The sequence below is a fragment of the Rana temporaria genome, chromosome 13 (assembly GCF_905171775.1).
Source record: "Rana temporaria chromosome 13, aRanTem1.1, whole genome shotgun sequence".
Classification (NCBI taxonomy): domain Eukaryota; kingdom Metazoa; phylum Chordata; class Amphibia; order Anura; family Ranidae; genus Rana; species Rana temporaria.
This window is the reverse complement of record NC_053501.1, coordinates 50376401-50394444: the sequence shown is the minus strand read 5'-3', so window position 1 is coordinate 50394444 and position 18044 is coordinate 50376401. Positions and strand designations below refer to the sequence as shown.

At 42.9% G+C, this 18044-nt stretch overlaps 1 protein-coding gene across 4 annotated transcripts in view; it reads left to right on the top strand.

Moving 5' to 3' along the window:
- NUMB (NUMB endocytic adaptor protein) overlaps window positions 1-18044 on the top strand; it is a 157522-nt gene that overhangs the window by 124441 nt on the left and 15037 nt on the right. For all 4 annotated transcript variants that reach the window (XM_040333588.1, XM_040333589.1, XM_040333586.1 and 1 more), the window contains 5 exons: window positions 3074-3148; window positions 4666-4806; window positions 5426-5630; window positions 9533-9871; window positions 11402-11542. In XM_040333588.1, coding sequence (XP_040189522.1) covers window positions 3074-3148; window positions 4666-4806; window positions 5426-5630; window positions 9533-9871; window positions 11402-11542 — 901 coding nt within the window. The remainder of the gene's footprint in view (window positions 1-3073; window positions 3149-4665; window positions 4807-5425; window positions 5631-9532; window positions 9872-11401; window positions 11543-18044) is intronic.

The window sequence follows — 18044 nt, the reverse complement described above, 5'->3', positions numbered from 1 at the left end:
GTAGCCTTTATCTTTTAATAGCTTAGTGTTTTAATAGAAATACAGTATGTTTTTACCAAGTACAGTTTAGCTTGAGCCCTTTCTTTATCCTTATCCATAACATGACACTATCTTGTCATATAAAGTTAGTGGACGTAAACCTTCACATATACCCAGTGGTGTGAACAGCCTCAGATGATACACAGGGATGAAACAAATCTCCCAACATAAGTTTTACGTGTATATCTGCTGTCTTCCCCTTTCTATATTCTTTAGAATTCTTACCTTGTTAGATATTTTCTCTTCCTGTTCAGGACTGGGAGTGGAATCTTGGCATACAGCTCCCTCTCCCATAGGTAGAGACTCTCAGAGCTGTTCTGTGAATCGGGCAGCTCTGCGCTAATCTATAGCAACCTCCGCCATTAGTAGTAAAAAAAAAAAAAAATGCAATAAAACTATCCCCTATTTTGTAAACGCTATAAATTTTGCGCAAACCAACTGATAAACGCTTATTGCGATTTTTTATTTATTTTTTTACCAAAAATAGGTAGAAGGATACGTATCGGCCTAAACTGAGGGACATTTTTTTTTTTTATATATAATTTTGGGGGATATTTATTATAGCAAAAAGTAAAAAAATATTGAATTTTTTTTCTAAATTGTCGCTCTATTTTTGTTTATAGAGCAAAAAATAAAAACCACAGAGGTGATCAAATACCACCAAAAGAAAGCTCTATTTGTGGGAAAAAAACGAGCGCTAATTTTGTTTGGGAGCCACGTAGCACGATCGCGCAATTGTCAGTTAAAGCGACACAGTGCCGAATCGCAAAAAGGGGCAAGGTCCTTTAGCTGCATTTTGGTCCGGGTCTTAAGTGGTTAAATAGATCACGTATTAATCCTGAAGTTCACAAACCTTTGCTTTTCCAAAAGGTTAACTAATAAGACTCTTTAAAATGTAAAAGACTTTTGTGTAAATGGTAAATGCCTTTCCAGTATGTAAGCAAATCTTCAAACGCCCCGTGTGCCTGTGACCTAATATGGCATATATTTATTGCTAACCCCTAGATAATGCTTTTGACCAGCATAGTCCAACTCTGTCGCCATCTCCTTTAACCACTTGCTTACTGGGCACATATACCCCCCTCCTGCCCAGGTGAAATTTCAGCTTTCGGCACTGCATCGCTATAACTAACAATTGCGCGGTCGTGCGACGTGGCTCCCAAACAAAATTGACGTCCTTTTTTCCCCACAAGTAGAGCTTTCTTTTGGTGGTATTTGATCGCCTGTGCGGTTTTTATTTTTTGCGCTATAAACAAAAAAGTGAGACAATTTTGAAAAAAATACAATATTTTTTACTTCTTGCTATAATAAATATCCCAATTTAAAAAAAAAAAAACATTTTTTTTTCTCAGTTTAGGCCGATACGTATTCTTCTACATATTTTTGGTAAAAAAAAAAAAAAATCGCAATAAGCGACTGGTTTGCGCAAAAGTTATAGCGCTTACAAAATAGGGGACAGAATTATTTTTTTTTAATTATTTTTTTTAATAGAAATGGCGGCGATCTGCGATTTTTAATGGGACTGCGACGTTATGGCGGACACATCGGACACATTTTTGGCGCCATTCACATTTATACTGCGATCAGTGCTATAAATATGCACTAATTACAGTATAAATGTGACTGGCATTGAAGGGGTTAACACTAGGGGGTGAGGAAGGGGTTAAATGTATCCCTGCTTAGTGTTCTAACTGTGGGGGGAGGGGGGGTGACTGGGGGGGTGACCGATCTGTGTCTCTATGTACAAGAGACACAGATCCGTCTCCTCTCCAGAGACAGCACCGCTGTCTCTGTGTAAAACGGCAATGAGAGATGATCTCATATGTTTACATATGAGATCCTCTCTCATTGGCCGCACAGATCGCCTCGCGAACGGCCACTCTGATTGGCCGTTCGCAGCGATCTGTAATTGGCTGTGTCCGAGGGACACGGCCAACACAGATTTTCCCCGCAGCGCGCTCTGGAGCGCGCGCGGGGACCGCCCTAAGGGGCGGCCGTCAATTGACGGCAGTTTGGAAATTGGGATCCGCACTGTAGCCGTCAATTGACGGCAGGCGGATCCCAAGTGGTTAAAACTGCAGATACCAAACACAGGGGGAAAAAAAAAACTTGCTTCAGTCAAAACGTCTTCACATGCATCTGCCCAGGAACCTAAATATTACTGGCAAAATGATCTATACATGGACCAGATGCAGGTTCTTGCTGCACTGCCTGGACAGTTGTCCCTGTAATCTGCAACATTTTGAATGAAGTAGTTACTCCCATACATATCTATGTAGATTTCCACACCAATGTTTCTCAACTCCAGTCATCAAGTACCCCTAAAAGTTATGTTTTCAGGATTTCCCGCAGATAAAACGGCTGTGGTAATTACTAAGGCAGTGAAACTGATTCAAATCGCCTGTGCAAAATAATGCAAAGCCTGAAAACATGACCTGTTTTGGGGTACTTGAGGACTGGAGTTGAGAAACCTTGTTCTGCACAACTCTACAATCTGCAAAGCAGAGAACAAGCAACAGGACGGAGTACTGGGAATGCAGTAGGAAAGTTTTTGTCACATTTAATCATCTGTTGGACTTCTGTCTCTCATAAGAGGCTATACCCGTAGTGTGCTGGAGTGTGCTAGATGTGCTGAACCTGGACTGCCTAAATGCCATTTTCAGTTGTGCTACAAATTAACTAATAACAGTACCAGTGGAGTAACTCCTTACATATGTGTGATGATTTCCTCAGTTTTGGTAGATTTTCCAGTCCAGGTAAAGAATTTTGATGCAGAATTCTTTCCATCCCAAATAACGTTTGCAGTAGTATTGTTCTAAGTAATTCCCTTTTTGAGATGCTGCTCACCCTTTCTCTGCAGTGCTTTTCTGACCCGCTGTTTTGCTTTGGTGAGTGACTTGGCATGGATCTTGGGTAAATAGGCGTTGGCTTTCCATATATTTTAGATTTGATTTGCTTTTATTTTAGGTTGGTGGATAAATGCAAATTTTCACTGCAAAATTGTAATATAATTTTTTTTTTTAATCCCTTAAAGACGGGCAAGAAGGCAATCAAGGCTGTGCTGTGGGTTTCAGCTGATGGACTCAGAGTTGTGGACGAGAAGACCAAGGTTGTACACTTTTCTTGTTTTCTTAGCAATTTCACCCCTTTTTATGTTTACCCCTTTTGTGAAACGGGACAAAGTGAGTTAAAGAGAAACTTTTCTTCCCCTGTGTCCCCCTGTGTTCATTTTGGTTTTTATAGTGGTAAACCACCTGCCTTTATAACCATTCTGTGTGTTAAAGCAGAACTATACCGTACGTGAGCACCACAAGCCAAAAACACTATTTTAATAATTTTTGTCATTCACAGCAAATGCATTTACATGTCCATGCTTTATTTTGTAGCATTTACTTTCTGAAATCCATCTGCCATTAGCTCAGATATACAGGCTGGAGGGTGTGCTTAGCAAAACCCTCCTTTCATCCTGAAGACTCCTAGGACATATGACATTTGCCTAGGCATGGGAAGCTAAAAGCAACTGAAGGCATGTTAAAAGTTGAAAACAAGTAAATATTATATACGGTACTTTCCGATCTATTTACTAATGCTAGCAGCATAGAGATTACAAATCAATGTTGATTGAGAGAGTGAAGTGCCGTTTAAGGTAAAAAAAACCTTCTTAATGCAGCACCCCCTAAATACTTATCTGACCCTGACCTTATTCAAGCCATGTACATGAAAGCAGAGGCTCTCTCTTCATTGGCTCAGACAGCAGAAGCCATTTGCTCCTGTTGCTGCCAATCGCTGCCATTAAGGGATCGGGGGCAGGCCAAGCTTGTTTATATTAATAGGCATACAAAGCTGGCTCAGGTGTACCCTAATGGCAATCGGCTTTTAGTGAGGGAAGGGCCATGAGCGCTGGCCACTGGAAGATCAATGATTGCTGCCAAATCATGGCTGCTGAGAAGGGAGCTGCCAATGGCCCAGCCCTGACAATTCCCACCATAAAATGGCTCTTTTGTGTTCTCCGTTACGAAATGATTGATGCCAATCTTAAGCCTCATACACAGGCTTACATGCGTCAATCGCTTGATGCATGTAAGCGTGTTTAGGTGCATCAATCGCTTGAGCGCTAATGCATTTTAAAGGCTAGCATTCTGCTCCATGAAACAAATAATTGCCCATGTGCTTGATGCGTTTAAACGCGTCAAGCGATTTTTCTGCCAAGACACGGCTGCTTCTGAACCTGCTGGCAGTGGCATTTTCCTGCCTATAGACGGACTGAAATAGTCCAAGTATTGACGCCAGTGTTTACCAGAGAGAGCAGTTATTCCTTCTTCTGGACAAGTTCAGGGGCCTACAAGGAGCATTCTGTCAACTGCAGATACATTATCTGGCGGCCATGACTAACACTCATTGGAAGCCAAACAAATGTAGAGCGATGTCTCATAACGAGGTAAAATTGCGTTGTTACTGTTTCAAAGAAAAAATTACTTGTGTGATTTATATACAGTTGCATAATTTCAATGAATGCTCACAGAAAGAGTAGTGTCAGATTTTTGCCTGCTGTGTATTTTCCTGTTTGTCTCCCACCTCCACCGACTGTATTTTGTTAGTAACCTGCGGTTTTGCTTCCTCATGCAGGATCTTTTGTTAGACCAAACAATAGAAAAAGTGTCATTCTGTGCTCCGGACAGGAATTTTGACAGGGCGTTCTCCTATATCTGTCGTGATGGGACCACAAGAAGATGGATTTGCCACTGTTTTATGGCTGTTAAGGACACGGTCAGTATTGAGAAGACTATAATTGCATACATTTATTATTATTATTTATTAAATGTAATGTGAAATGGTTACATTTTGTAACTCTAAAAAGAGAAGATACAGGGCAGTTTCCATGTACTTGGCTTTGCAAATGTTTGATATCCTGTATGGAAAACAAATCCTTTCTGAGATGTCAACTACTTGCCAGTCATTTGTGGGCATATGGTCTCTCTTCAGTTTGCCAAAATTTGCCTCTTGATTATCCTCCTGTTTATTTTTTTTCAGTAATTCACATTGGGTAGTGGACGTGTTGATCCCCCTTTATTTATTTATTTATTTTATTTATTTATTTATTTATACATACATACATGACTGCAATTTTGTCACTGAGCTAGAGAAATTATACAGGTATTTGGCTAACTTTACATGGGTTTTATTTTCAGAGCACAGAAAATGACTTGTTGGGTTTATTATGGTTATTTTTTTAACTTTAAAGTCTCTCTTTAAAATTTGCCCTGAATACATTTTTAAATGTTAATGTATCTGATATGGCACCCTTTTTTTCACTTGAGATTTGCTATAGTATTGAGTGTCCATTTAGCGATCTGGGTTTTTATTTGTATTTTTTTTATGAATTTAGGGGGAGAGGTTAAGCCATGCTGTTGGGTGCGCTTTTGCTGCATGTCTGGAGAGAAAACAAAAACGTGAAAAAGAATGCGGTGTGACCGCTACCTTTGATGCCAGCAGAACCACCTTTACCCGAGAAGGCTCATTTAGAGTTACCACTGCCACAGAACAGGCAGAGAGGGAGGAGATCATGAAACAGATTCAGGATTCTAAAAAAGGTACCCCTTTTTGCATTTCCTTTCCTCATTTGAGTTCTACTCTTCTAATGTTTTAATGTAGCGTTGGGTTTTACCAACTGGACATGTTCTGTAATGCTGATTATCCAAACTGAGTGTTGGGAACCTATCCCAGCATATACAGTATATCCACCTTGGAATGTATCAAGGCAGATATTAACCGCTTAAGCCCCGGACAATTGCACGTGCAACGTGGCTCCCAAACAGAATTTTATGTCCTCTCCCCCCCCCCCCCCCCCCACAAATAGAGCTTTCTTTTGGTGGTAATTGATCACCGCTGCGGTTTTTATTTTTAGCGCTATAAACAAAAATAGAGCAACAGTTTTGAAAAAAATTCAATATTTTTTACTTTTTGCTATAATAAATATCCCTCAAAAATATATAAAAAAAGCGTTTTATTGATTGGTTTGTGCTAAAGTTATAGCGTCTACAAAATAGGCGATAGTTTATGGCATTTTTATTAGTATTTTTTTTTTACTAGTAATGGCGGCGATCAGCGTTTTTTTTTTTTTTTTATCTATCATTACTGCAACATTATGGTGAACACGTTTGACACCATTTTGGGACCATTGTCATTTTTACAGCGCTATAAAAATGCGAGTCAGGGAGTGATTCTTACTGTGTGGGGGTGTGGCTTGGTGTGTGACGTCACTGATCGTCGTTCCCTATGACAGGGAACAGACGATCCGTGACACTCTCACTTGGAAGAACAGGGAAAGGTTTGTTTACACTTGCCTCTCCCCATTCTTCAGCTCTGTGACCTGATCGTGGGACACCAGCGGGGTTCGTGTCCCGCGGGCACGGTCACAGAGCACTGGACCGGGTCGCAAGTGCGACCCACGGCTGGGCTCTTAAAGGCGACGTACCTGTTTGTGCTTATGCCCAGCTGTGCCGCTCTGACAATGTATATCGGCATTGGGCGGTCCTTAAAGCGGTGGTTCACCATAAATAACAAGTTTCTACCATTAAATCTAGCATACTAGCGTGAGCTACAGTATGCCTTTACTTTTTTTTTTTAGGCGCCGTACTCAGTTTAATCCCGTAGTGAAGTTTCAGACTCCCCACGGGGAATGGGCGTTCCTATGCAGAGGGAAGATGATTGACGGCCGGCTACGGCGCGTCATGCTTCCCGAAAATAGCCGGAGTAGGTCTCGGCTCTTCACGGCGCTATATGGCGCCTGTGCACAGACTAGGATCTGACTGTGCAGGCGCCGTGAAGAGCCAAGTCCTATTTCGGCTATTTTCGGGAAGCGTGACGCGCCATAGCCGGCCGTCAATCATCTTCCCTCTGCATAGGAACGCCCATTCCCCGCGGGGAGTCTGAAACTTCACTACAGGATTAAACTGTGAGTACGGCGCCAAAAAATAAAATAAAGGCATACTGTAGCTCGCGCTAGTATGCTTGATGGCATGCTAGAGAATTTTATTTTTTTAGGGTGAACCCCCGCTTTAAGTGGTTAAATGTCCAAGAACTATAGAACTAGGGTTCTCCCGATACCACTTTAAGACCTAGTACAAGTACGGATACTTTTTCAAGTACTCGCCTGGGCTTTGGTCTTAACAGACCTCTGACATCTCCCCTTTAAGACAGGGAAAGGGACTAGGGACACGCATTCCCCCAGTCCTTTCTCAGCAACCTCAGCTGCACTGAAAATGGCGAGAAGACAGCGGCTCCTCTCCATTCATAAACGGAAACATTGTAAACAGTTTACGATGTTTCAGTTATGTGAATGGACAGAGTCAGTGATCATTGACTCTGTTCATTCGGAAAACTAATGAGCCGCATTTACCAACTCCTACCTCCGTTCTCCATCCTGACAGATTGAGGGGGACACGAACAGCATGGAGGGGGGACAGCAGCAGAACGGAGGGAGACCGGAGGAGGGTACGGGGACAGTCAGCGGTGATCGTGTGTGGGAGAGTTGCAAGCGCCGATCACCGCTGATTTCACTATAGCAGCTGAAAGCCGCCGGGGGTGGGGTGGGAGTGGAGAAACGGACCGGCTGTCAGATATCTCTACAGGGTGATCAGTGCTTATAACTCTCCCACTGCACTGATCACCCTGACTGCCCAGGTATCGTGTGAAGCATCGGAGCATTTGCCCGAGTAAAAGTACTCGGGCAAATACTCGTATCGGGACAACCCTACCAAGGACATGACGGCACGGGCTCTTGGACAATAAACATCTACCTTTCACATATTCATAATATCTTATTGTAACCCCTTTTTGTAAAAATAATGATTGAAACCCTAATATGTGACTGTCTAAAACATTTATTTGTTTTTACTTTATATAAAGTGCCTAAAGCCAGCCATACACGGTTCGAATTTCAAAAGAATTTTCTTTCGAAGATCGTATCAAAGAATTTTCATACGAATTTCGCACAGTTAGTGGGGCTGCAGCAACAGCCAATTTTCGTGCAGCAATCAAATTTGAGGAATCCGACATGTTGGAATTTTTTTAAAAACCAACGATTTTCTAATCAATGATGGGGGGGGGGGGGGGGGGGGGGGGTAGGGATTTGCGAGAAATGTAATAGGGGGGAAAAAATGCGCATTTGCAAGAAAAGAATATTCCCGGAGAGAAAAGAATATTCCCAGCCACAAAAATTATTTTCTGTAGCAACATGAAGGTTTGGTTGGCAAACCATCGGATCACAAAAAAACGAACTTTCTGATTTTGAAAAGAAAATTTGTTTGAAATTCGACAGTGTATGGCCTGCTTACGGCCCCATTTACACCTGGGCAGGTTGTAGCTCAAAGCTTCAAAATGCTCAATATCCAAAACCTAATGGTTTTCTATTGTCTGTTCACACCTTAGCATAGTACTGCTTAAAGCTTGTAGATCAGAAAAGCACCTGAGCTTCTTTTGAGTTTAAAGCTCTCAGCATCTGTGCCCTTAGCAGAGCAGTTAAAAAGTGGTAGACATGTTATGAAGAATGCACTGACGGCAGACGTTCAACAGTTGCTTTTTTTTTTTTGGCTTGGGATCATTTTGTCTATTCTGCTGTACTGTGTGGATGCAATGCTGCTTCCATATTGAAGGTGCAAGCTATTGATGGGCAACTCTCCAATAAATTCCCATATCCAGCCCCCTGATGACCTCAACTGTGTAATGTACTGATCACTAAGGCAGTAATGGATAGGGAATTCTTCTTATGACATCCTAGTACAATGCTTTTGTGAGAGTTTTCTGTCCCCCCCCCACCCCCCACCCAATTGGTGTTTTTCCTGTTTTTGTTGCAATAAAACCTGGAATTAAAATAGATTTTTGGGGCTTTGTACCATGTGATGTAAACATGCTTATGTCATTAAAGGTGTAAATATTGTATTTTAATCCTACAGTACAGGTCACAAGCTGGATATTTTATAGGCCCTAGTTTATAGGCTGGTACCTTCAGGTGATTGGACGCATGCTTTCTTGGACATGTTTCCCTAGAGGTACCTCTATAACCCTATGCCATACATTGAGAACTCAGTTTTTGATGGTGTCCTAAGGTGATGGACCCCTTCTCCATTATAAAGAAATCATTGGCTTCACTATTTTTATTTTCCCATTGGAGTCTATCAGAGCCAAAGCACTCAAAAATAAGCTCATATACTTTGTTGAGCTCCAAGGGACACTTCGCTCAGGTGTGAACAGGCAGAATTGAAAGCCAAGCTACAAAATACTTGCCTGTGAATGGGACCTAATACCTTTGCCCAGTAATATATGTAATTTATTGATTGTATTTGTATCTTTTCACTACATAAAAATGGTTTAAAATCTCCAAGTGTAAAATTTTATAGATGACACATGGGGGGGGGGGGGGAATAAGTGACACTCAAAGATGAGTGACATAGTTGATCTCAATTAGTAATTTAAATGTTTGTTTACATTTTAGGTGTGGATACAGAACTAAAAATGGTGGTGTCGGTTGCTTCTTCTGCTGCTACTACAACTACCACTACTACCACTGCTGTTGTGAGCTTAGCCCCTGCTCCAGTGCTGCAACCTTCACCAACATCTGAAGTTATTGCATACCAGGATGGCAAAGATACTAACCCACATGCAATTCCACGCAGACATGCCCCTGTTGAACAATTAGCCAGGCAGGGCTCCTTCAGGGGATTCCCTGCCCTCAGCCAGAAAATGTCCCCATTCAAACGTCAGCTTTCTTTGAGAATCAATGAATTACCATCAACTGTGCAGAGGAAGACAGACTTCCAAATCACCAACCCAGGTAAGGCAATTATAAATATTCCTACATTTCATTTATGTATCATATAGTGCTTACTCTTGTAAGAATAAAAGGCCATTTGAGTTGATTTGGAAAGGTTTATCTACCTGCTCAGCTCTAATTCAGGGACCCATCCTGTCGTATGCAAATTTCAGATTGAGCTTTTGAGCTCTATAAACAGGCCTTAAACAAACTGTATTGCAGCAAAAATATGAAAGAAACAATTTTTTTTTTTGGGGGGGGGGGGGCTGTTTTTTCCTTTTTGCACATTTTAAAGCAAACACACCTGTTATCAACTCTTCAAAATGCATACAATATTTACCAGTAAATTTTCCTTGCGGCATATATTTTTTATTTTTTCATTCATTTGCAACTAATATAGCTGGCATTCTGTGGTTACTTTTCTTTACTCTATAGTGAAAGGTGTTAAATAAACAAACTCTTCATGAATAGTGGGGAGATATATAATTCATTGGTGTAAATACATTTTTAATGAATGAGGGATATAACTTTAGGGGGTTCATAGAAAATGTGTCATAGGTATTTGCAAAACCTAGCTTCCGTATTGCATAAGGAGAACTTGGATGGCGCAGTATTGTGTTTCCATAATCTCTTGTAAGTGTGGTGGTGACAGTGTATCCAACACAGCCAAAAATCTGCAGCCAATACATTATGCCCCAGTAACAAGTAATTTTGAAGCTTCTTACCCTAAAGAGCCTGTCATGTATGTTACTTGGTTGTACCTCCAAAGTTCTTTGTACCTTTTAAAGGTTATGTAATGCTGCGTTGCCATGAAGGTAAAATCAACAAAGTGGTATGACACAACACTTTTGCAGTATTTTTCAGTGATGCATTGACATGTTAAAGGAAGTGTTTGTGTGTGACTGTGACGGGGGAGATCGCTGGACTAACCTTGTATGGTTATGAAAAAATATATACACATATATGTGATTACATATATGTATAGAGCAGATGATGGACTTTGAAGGCGTGATGAGTTAAAAATTGGATATTTATTAAGAAAAATGCACAAGAATAATTTAAGACATAAAATTCATAAATAAGGCCATTCCTAAGAAAGCCTAAGAATACAAAAACGCTAGCATGACAAAACACCTATTACATATGGGTACCGTACAGAGATGAGAGTGGGAGACTAGCAACCACTTCTTATTGGTAGTTATAACAAGACCCTTGAAGTTTGCAGAAGGTGAAGTGTCATAAGATGCTCAGTCCGACATGTTGCGCGTTGAAAAAACGCTTCTTCAGGAGCTTAAAACAAATGATTCCAAGTGTGGAAGATAGGGGAACAACCTTGTATGGTAGTGTCGTGTGTACCCGGCTTAAATTTTTTTTCGATGCTCCCTACACCTAAACAACCAGGTAACACTGAAGTTCAAGTGCAGCCCCACTGCAAGTGAGATTTTTCAAACTTGGGCTTTAACAATTTTGTACATTTGTAGAGAAGCAGTTATTTTGCTCTTTTTAAATGCTTTCTAGTTATTTATGGAATGTTCATTGTGATGTTTCTAGTTGCTGAGATGGAAGGGGAAGTTGACAGCATCAGCGCCTTGTGCTCCCAGATAACCAATACATTTAGCGCACCATCAGAAGACCCGTTCACATCAGCTCCGATGCCCAAACCAACCACTCCACAGTCTCCACCATTTGAAGGTCTGTACTAAATTATGTTTCTCTAGCTATAGGTATGTTCTATATTTGTTTGGGAGGACCCAATACAGTTTTCTTAGGTTAAAGCTAGTAACTTTTAGCTGCTAGAAAGCATAGTGTTACTATTACTCTTGTAGAACAGGGACACCATTGCACCAAGTTTAGAGTGGTGATGCTACTGCGCATTTTATACACTGCTGTTTTGCACAGGCGACATTCAAAGAAAGCTTTGCGTTTTCGGAATGAATGCAAAGTGTTCTCTGATTGGACAAGGTGGAGCAGCGATGTCAAGCTCTCTGCTTCATCCAATCAGGGAATGCTTTGCATTTCTTCAGAAAATGCAAACCATTTTTGTAAATGGCAAGCATGCTACCTCCTGTAAGAATGCAACGTGGCAGCTGCTCGGCATGGGACCCTGAAATAAATGGATCACTGGAGTGGCTATTTCGTCTTCAGCCATTTCCAGTTTCCCGGGGGTTCGTCAAGACATGGTTAATGCATAGTTAACTGTACATTGGTCTGAGCAGGAGCAATGTAACCATGTAAAAAATATCCATACCTTGAATACTTATTTAAGCTAATAAGGCAATGATAGCAGTGATCCTGTTGGACTAATATTATACTACTTTTTACATTTAAACAGAGGTGCAACCTCGGTATAATCATGGGAGCTGTACCTGGACCCGTGTTCGAGGACGGCCCGTAATGTTGCTTTCGACACTGGATCCTGCTGGGGTGCTTACAGTAGCACTGTGTGTAGTTGGCCACAGGGTGCTATATCCCTATCCAGTGTAACGAGTTCAGTAAAGAAAAGTCTGTTTTAGTAGTGGACCCTGGCATCTCCGTTATAAACCTCTTACTGTACCTATAGAAGATGTTTCTTCTATAGGAGACACTTTTAAAGGCTTTCTTTAACCTTGCAGACCCAGTGTTGCAACTGGCTATTGCGGCTGATTGTTTGTCAGACTGTAGCCAATTTGGACTAGGGAAATGGACAACCAGCAGGGTCATGTCTTCCAAGGTGGAAGAGCTCTTGCAAACACTGCCCTCTGCCTTACCTGTTTGTTTTGATGCCCTAGAGCAGTCTTTTTCAATCATAGTGCCTTGAGGCTTCTTCAGGGGTGTCTTGGCAAAATGCCTAAAAATGTATCAAAAATTGTATACAAGCAAGTGGGTGGATCAAGCCAGCCTTTTAGTTAGACAAAGCCATAGTTTTTCATTATGCATCTTTTATGACTTTCTAGACACTGGCATCCTAACAACCAATGACATCAGGTAATAAGGAGGATGTCTGTTGCCTCCGCAGCATCCTTGTTTGACCCTCCTGTGTCCCTCTACCTCGGCACTGGGGTGACATTAGCTGATTGATGGAGAGAAATTGAGGGAGAAGAGAAACATTGACATACTAGTCAGTACCTATGTAAAAAGGCATGTTTGGTGTGAAAGAAAAAATTGCCTCTAACATTGGCTGTCCTACATGTGGATGTTGCTGCATTCTGTAACTCTATTAGAAAGTTTTTTTTTTTTACATTTTAGAATGGGGTGCCTCAAGACTATCCAAAATGGGGCGTTGATATAGTCCTTGACTGAAAAAAGTTGAGAAACACTGCCCTAGAGCAAGTCATGACAGATTTCCATTTGCACAGAATCCTATAGCTAAAATCCTGGTTGGCTGAAGCTGCTTGTAAACATTTCCTCACATGTATGTGCTTTAAGGAACGGTGTCCTCTCTGGTTAAGCACTAGACAAATTTTGTCAAAGATGTCACAGTAAGAAAAGTACTGCTTCCAAAACAGAAGGTTCCAAAACATTTTTCCTTGGGAGCATCTACCTTTTTAAAACAAAGTATTCTCCATCACTCTCCTGGCTTCATCTTTAAAGCCAATCAGTCTTTCCATTTGAAGACCTTCCTGTTCCGCCTCAGTAAGCTTGCCCCCATCACACAGCATCTCCCCGCAGGGATGTAGTCCCAAGGGAGGGGGTGAGCACGCTGACTAACCCCCAGCCAGAACGGCTCGGATGGTGGGGGCAAGCTTACTGAGGAGGAACAGGAAGTGAGAAATTCAAACAAAGAAAAAAAACATTTAGTAGGAAAAGGTAAGTAAACCAACAATGCGCTAGCTTAAAGGAACCCATTTAGAAAATAAAAAACAAACCTTTACAACTACTTTAAGTACGCCTAAGAGACAGGTTTCGGTCCTGTGCATTTTGATCCAAAAATGTATGGCTTAATTTGTTTTTGTTTTTTGGAAAAACTTTTTTGTGCAAGGTGTTGAATAACACCATGTGATTTGTTGGCATTCTAGTTTGGGTATTTCTGCAGAAATCGCCCTTTGGCCCATTGGGGAACTTATGGATGATATCGCCTGCAGTGTATTCTCCCCAGTTTTCTGTCAGATGTGTCTCTGAACTAACAGCCCTCGATTTGTAAGGAGCCATTTCGGTCCTCCACAAAGGCAAAGCAGTCTTGCGCCTGAGATCAGCTTTCTGCCTCTGGCAGTATTTTTAACTTTCACCTTAAAGATTAAGTTCTTCCCTATTCCCAGCTTCTAAGCACCCCAAAGTGATGGCTCTGACAATGCCCAGACAATGAAGAACAATCAAGAGTTTCTTATAGAACCTGTGGCTTTCAGATGGCCACATTCTCTGTTTTGTCACATCCCACAAAGGACATCCTACTTCAAAATGCACTATTGCCAGGTGATTAAGATAACTCACCCCAAGAGCTTTCACTCTACAGTACATAAATTATGGTCAACTTGAAAATGATGGAGGACTTTAAGCCTGGCACACAACACATCCAAAAGGATCACACAATAGCAGCACATCTTCATGCATTGAGGTGCATTGCATCAAGTTAGGCAGCCCGTTTAAAAAGGGGGGGGGGGGGTTATAACACACCTCAAACATTTCGGCCCTGCTGTATTTTTATTTTTGCAGTGTATCACAATGCACACGCAATACGTTTTGAGTACAATAACTCTGTAACTAAAATCCTCAGCATTGTTGTCAATGAGTGCAGTAATAACCCTTTGCATTGGTGTTGCTGCACACAATAATAAGCCCCATCATTGGTGACGGTGGACTGAATATTGGTGTTGGATCCAATAATATGAATGCAGTGTACATTGTACAAATTGCAAAAATATGGAGTTCAGGCATGCATACTCTGTGTTTCAGTGTCTGATTTTAAACTCCACAAAAAAAAAAAAAAAAACAACTGAACAGTGGCAGCTAATGCACCTTTTTTGCAAGTTATGGTAATGTCCCTTATTGCTTTTGTCTACTAAAGTGGCTACTTACCCCCGTCTTGTACTGCCCTTGCCCTAACACTTGTGTTTTGATGCGTTTCACACAGTTTTTTCTGTAGATGCAAAAAAATGAGAAGATGTACTGTTTTAAGGAAAAAAATTAAGTAATTTTGAAATTGATGGCAACGCATCTCTAAAAAATTTGGAGTAGGACCATGTTTACTACAGTGTAGCGTTCCCTCTTATTTTAACATTTTGTAAACTGAAGAGATCAGTTTCTGCAGTTTTGGGAGAGGAATTTTGGCCCATTCTTGCCTGATGTAGATTCTAACTGCTCAACAGTCCTGGGTCTTTGGTGTGTGTGTGTGTGTGTGTGTGTGTGTGTGTATATATGTGTGTATATATGTGTGTATATGTATGTATGTGTGTGTATGTATGTATATATATATATATATATATATATATATATATATATATATATATATATATATATATATATATATATATATATATATATATATATTTTGTTTCAAGATGCGCCAAATATATTGGTGAACACTCTGGACTACAGGCAGGCCAGTTAACCTCCCTGGCGGTATGATTCTTTCAGAAAAAAGGTGCTGAAAGCGGTACCATTATTTGCAAGGAAATTTGGCGTTGTATACTGTAGGCCTGTAATTTTTAGGAATAACTCACTTAAATCTGACCAAACAAGATTCTAATAGGCATCCCGGGTATGACATTTTCTCTTTCGTTCATAGACGGACACAGCCTTCATTGACCTTAGGGTTATGCTTCTTCCTACCAGGAGATTTAGGCAGAATTCTACAGCACTTAAGGTGTTAAAAACTTTCCTTCATGCCGCTCCTCCCAGGGGGCGTGGCTCCCCCAGGCATAACCCCCACTCTGCTCTAGCAGCTTCAGTTTTGTTTCTGCCTAACCGTCAGGAGAGTCAGGCTCTCTCTGGAGTCCTGGACTCTGGAGTTTTTCTTGCAATTTTCTTGCGATTTTTCTTGCGATTTTTCTCGCTTTTTATTATTTTGTTCCTGCATTTTTGAATCCTGCGATTCTTCTATCAACAGCCGACTGGGTGACAGGCTGGGTCCTCGACCCTTGTAGTCCCCCCAGGTTCGGCCTTCGAGCGTGTGCCGGCCCTCAGCTCCGCTTTGGGACGTCCACGACAGGCCCCTTTGCTCCAGGGGCGGCCGGGGAACTTCGGTTCTAGGGCACACATATGACCGGTCTTTATGGCCTTGTCACAGTGTGTCTGGCCGACAGCCATGCCGTTTAGCGGACGTTGGTTCTGTCCGGGATACCTCCAGCCGGTAGTCGCAGGACAGGTAAGTAGTGACCCTTGCTCAGGTAAGTGGTCTGGCTGGAATTTTCCCTGGGGAGGTCGACTGAGGGTTCGCCCTGCTTTCCTCTCTCCCTTATTCCTCTCCTTCCTTCCCTTTTGGGTAGCGGCTGTGAGGGTTTTTTTTTTCTGGGGTCTCTTTATTATCACCGGGGCCTGTGTGCGTAGCGGGGGCTGTGTGTGTTCACTGCAGGGGGCTGTAGTGTTCTCTGCGGGACTTGTGTGCTGTTTTACTATGCTGCTGTGGCTGCTGGCTGTCTGTTTTCAAAAAAAAATTTTTTTTTTAAAGTGCGCCACGGCCGCCATTTTGCCGTAGTCGCGCCTTGTATATCTCGGCGGCCATTTTCTTGTGGTCCTTGGCAGTTTTTTTTGCATTACGGCGGCCATCTTTAATTTTCGTTTGTCCTCGTGTGGCCGTTTTAGCGCTCGGAGAGACCGCGAATCTCTCCGTGGGGACTGTCAGCAGCGCAGCCGGCTTCTCAGCACATCATCAGGCTCCTCTCAGCGCGATGCACCAGGCGGGGTGGTGAGTTCCCTGGGGGCCCTCATGCTCAGAATAGAGCTGGAACAGCCGGGAGGTGACCGTGGGTGGTTCTCTGCTTAGCAGTTTGGGTAACTCGGTGGTGGGATGCCCTGGAGCCTGTACTAGGTACTATCCTCCCCACTAAGGCCTGAGTTAACCCTTGATGCCCCTCCCCCTGCCACTTCTGTTGAGGGAGTGTTATTTCTGAAGCAGCTAGTGCCTGGTTGGGGGGTAAAAAAGCGCCCCCTCCCTGAGCCTGCTTCGGGGGATGCCGCTGACATTATACTATGCCCGGCTATTGCGTCTGGTTCTGTGGTGTCAGTGGATGCGGGATATAAAAACCCACGCGACCAAGGAATTTGTTGGAGCTCTTATTTTCTGCGGTTAGAGCTTATAGCTCAGTAACTAGACGGTTTGTGGTTTTGGCGGAGGTACCAGTTGTACCGGTCCCTTTTGGGTTCCGCAAAAACGCAGCGCACTGCAACTGTGTTCCTTATTTGGACTTTTTATGTTACACCGCAGTGTATATATATATATATATATATATATTTATTTTTTGCAGTCCCTGAATGCTTTGCGACCCCTTTGTAAGTAGGTGGGTCTCTCCTCCTGTGGACCCTCCAGTGTCCGGATGGAGCAAAGCCGCCACGTTGCCCGTGGAAGGGGCTCCTGCCTGTGGGTACCCCGCTGAGACCGGTCTTGACGCGGTCTCTGGTGTCACAGACTCTGACTAGAGGGCTGTAGCTCCTGCTGCAGGAGCTGGGGGCACAAGATGCTGCTGAGCCCTGTAAGGACCTAGCTGAACGTTTGGTTCGGGGTCTGTAGTTAGTCTGTGAGTCGGTCCTGGATGCGCTTCCCTTGCTTTCCAGGGCCTCCGCCTGTGTGGGGGTGTTTGCGCCGCCTCGTGTGGCTTACATGCTGGTCTTCGGACCGATCCTCAAAGGGTCCTTGGTGGACTCACCCCTTTAGGGGTGGGCGGCTTTTTGGGCCTCCCGGGTTGGCACCCCTAGGGATGCCACGGGTGGTAAGAGTACGCTGCTTCCTCTGCTAGGAAGGGCAAGGAGCCTCGCCGTCGGCGAGGGCCCTCCTCTCCCGAGCAGTTCGTGCGCCCAGCACGGGGGGTATTCTGCAGGGTGCTAAGGCCCCCGCTGCGGGGCTGTGACGCGCCTGGCACCACGTGCCTTATGGGCCTGCGGACGGTATTGCTTCCGCATGTAGGTCTGCCCCCGCCCGTGTCGGGTGGTGGGCTGGCTTTGTGATTTTGCGGCTCGGTTGAGGCCTCTTCTTTCCGACCGTTGGCTTTGCGAGGTTTTCTCGCGGTGCAAGATAGATTTTCTCTCTTGGCTGCCTAACAGATTTTTTCCTCCGTCCTCTGGC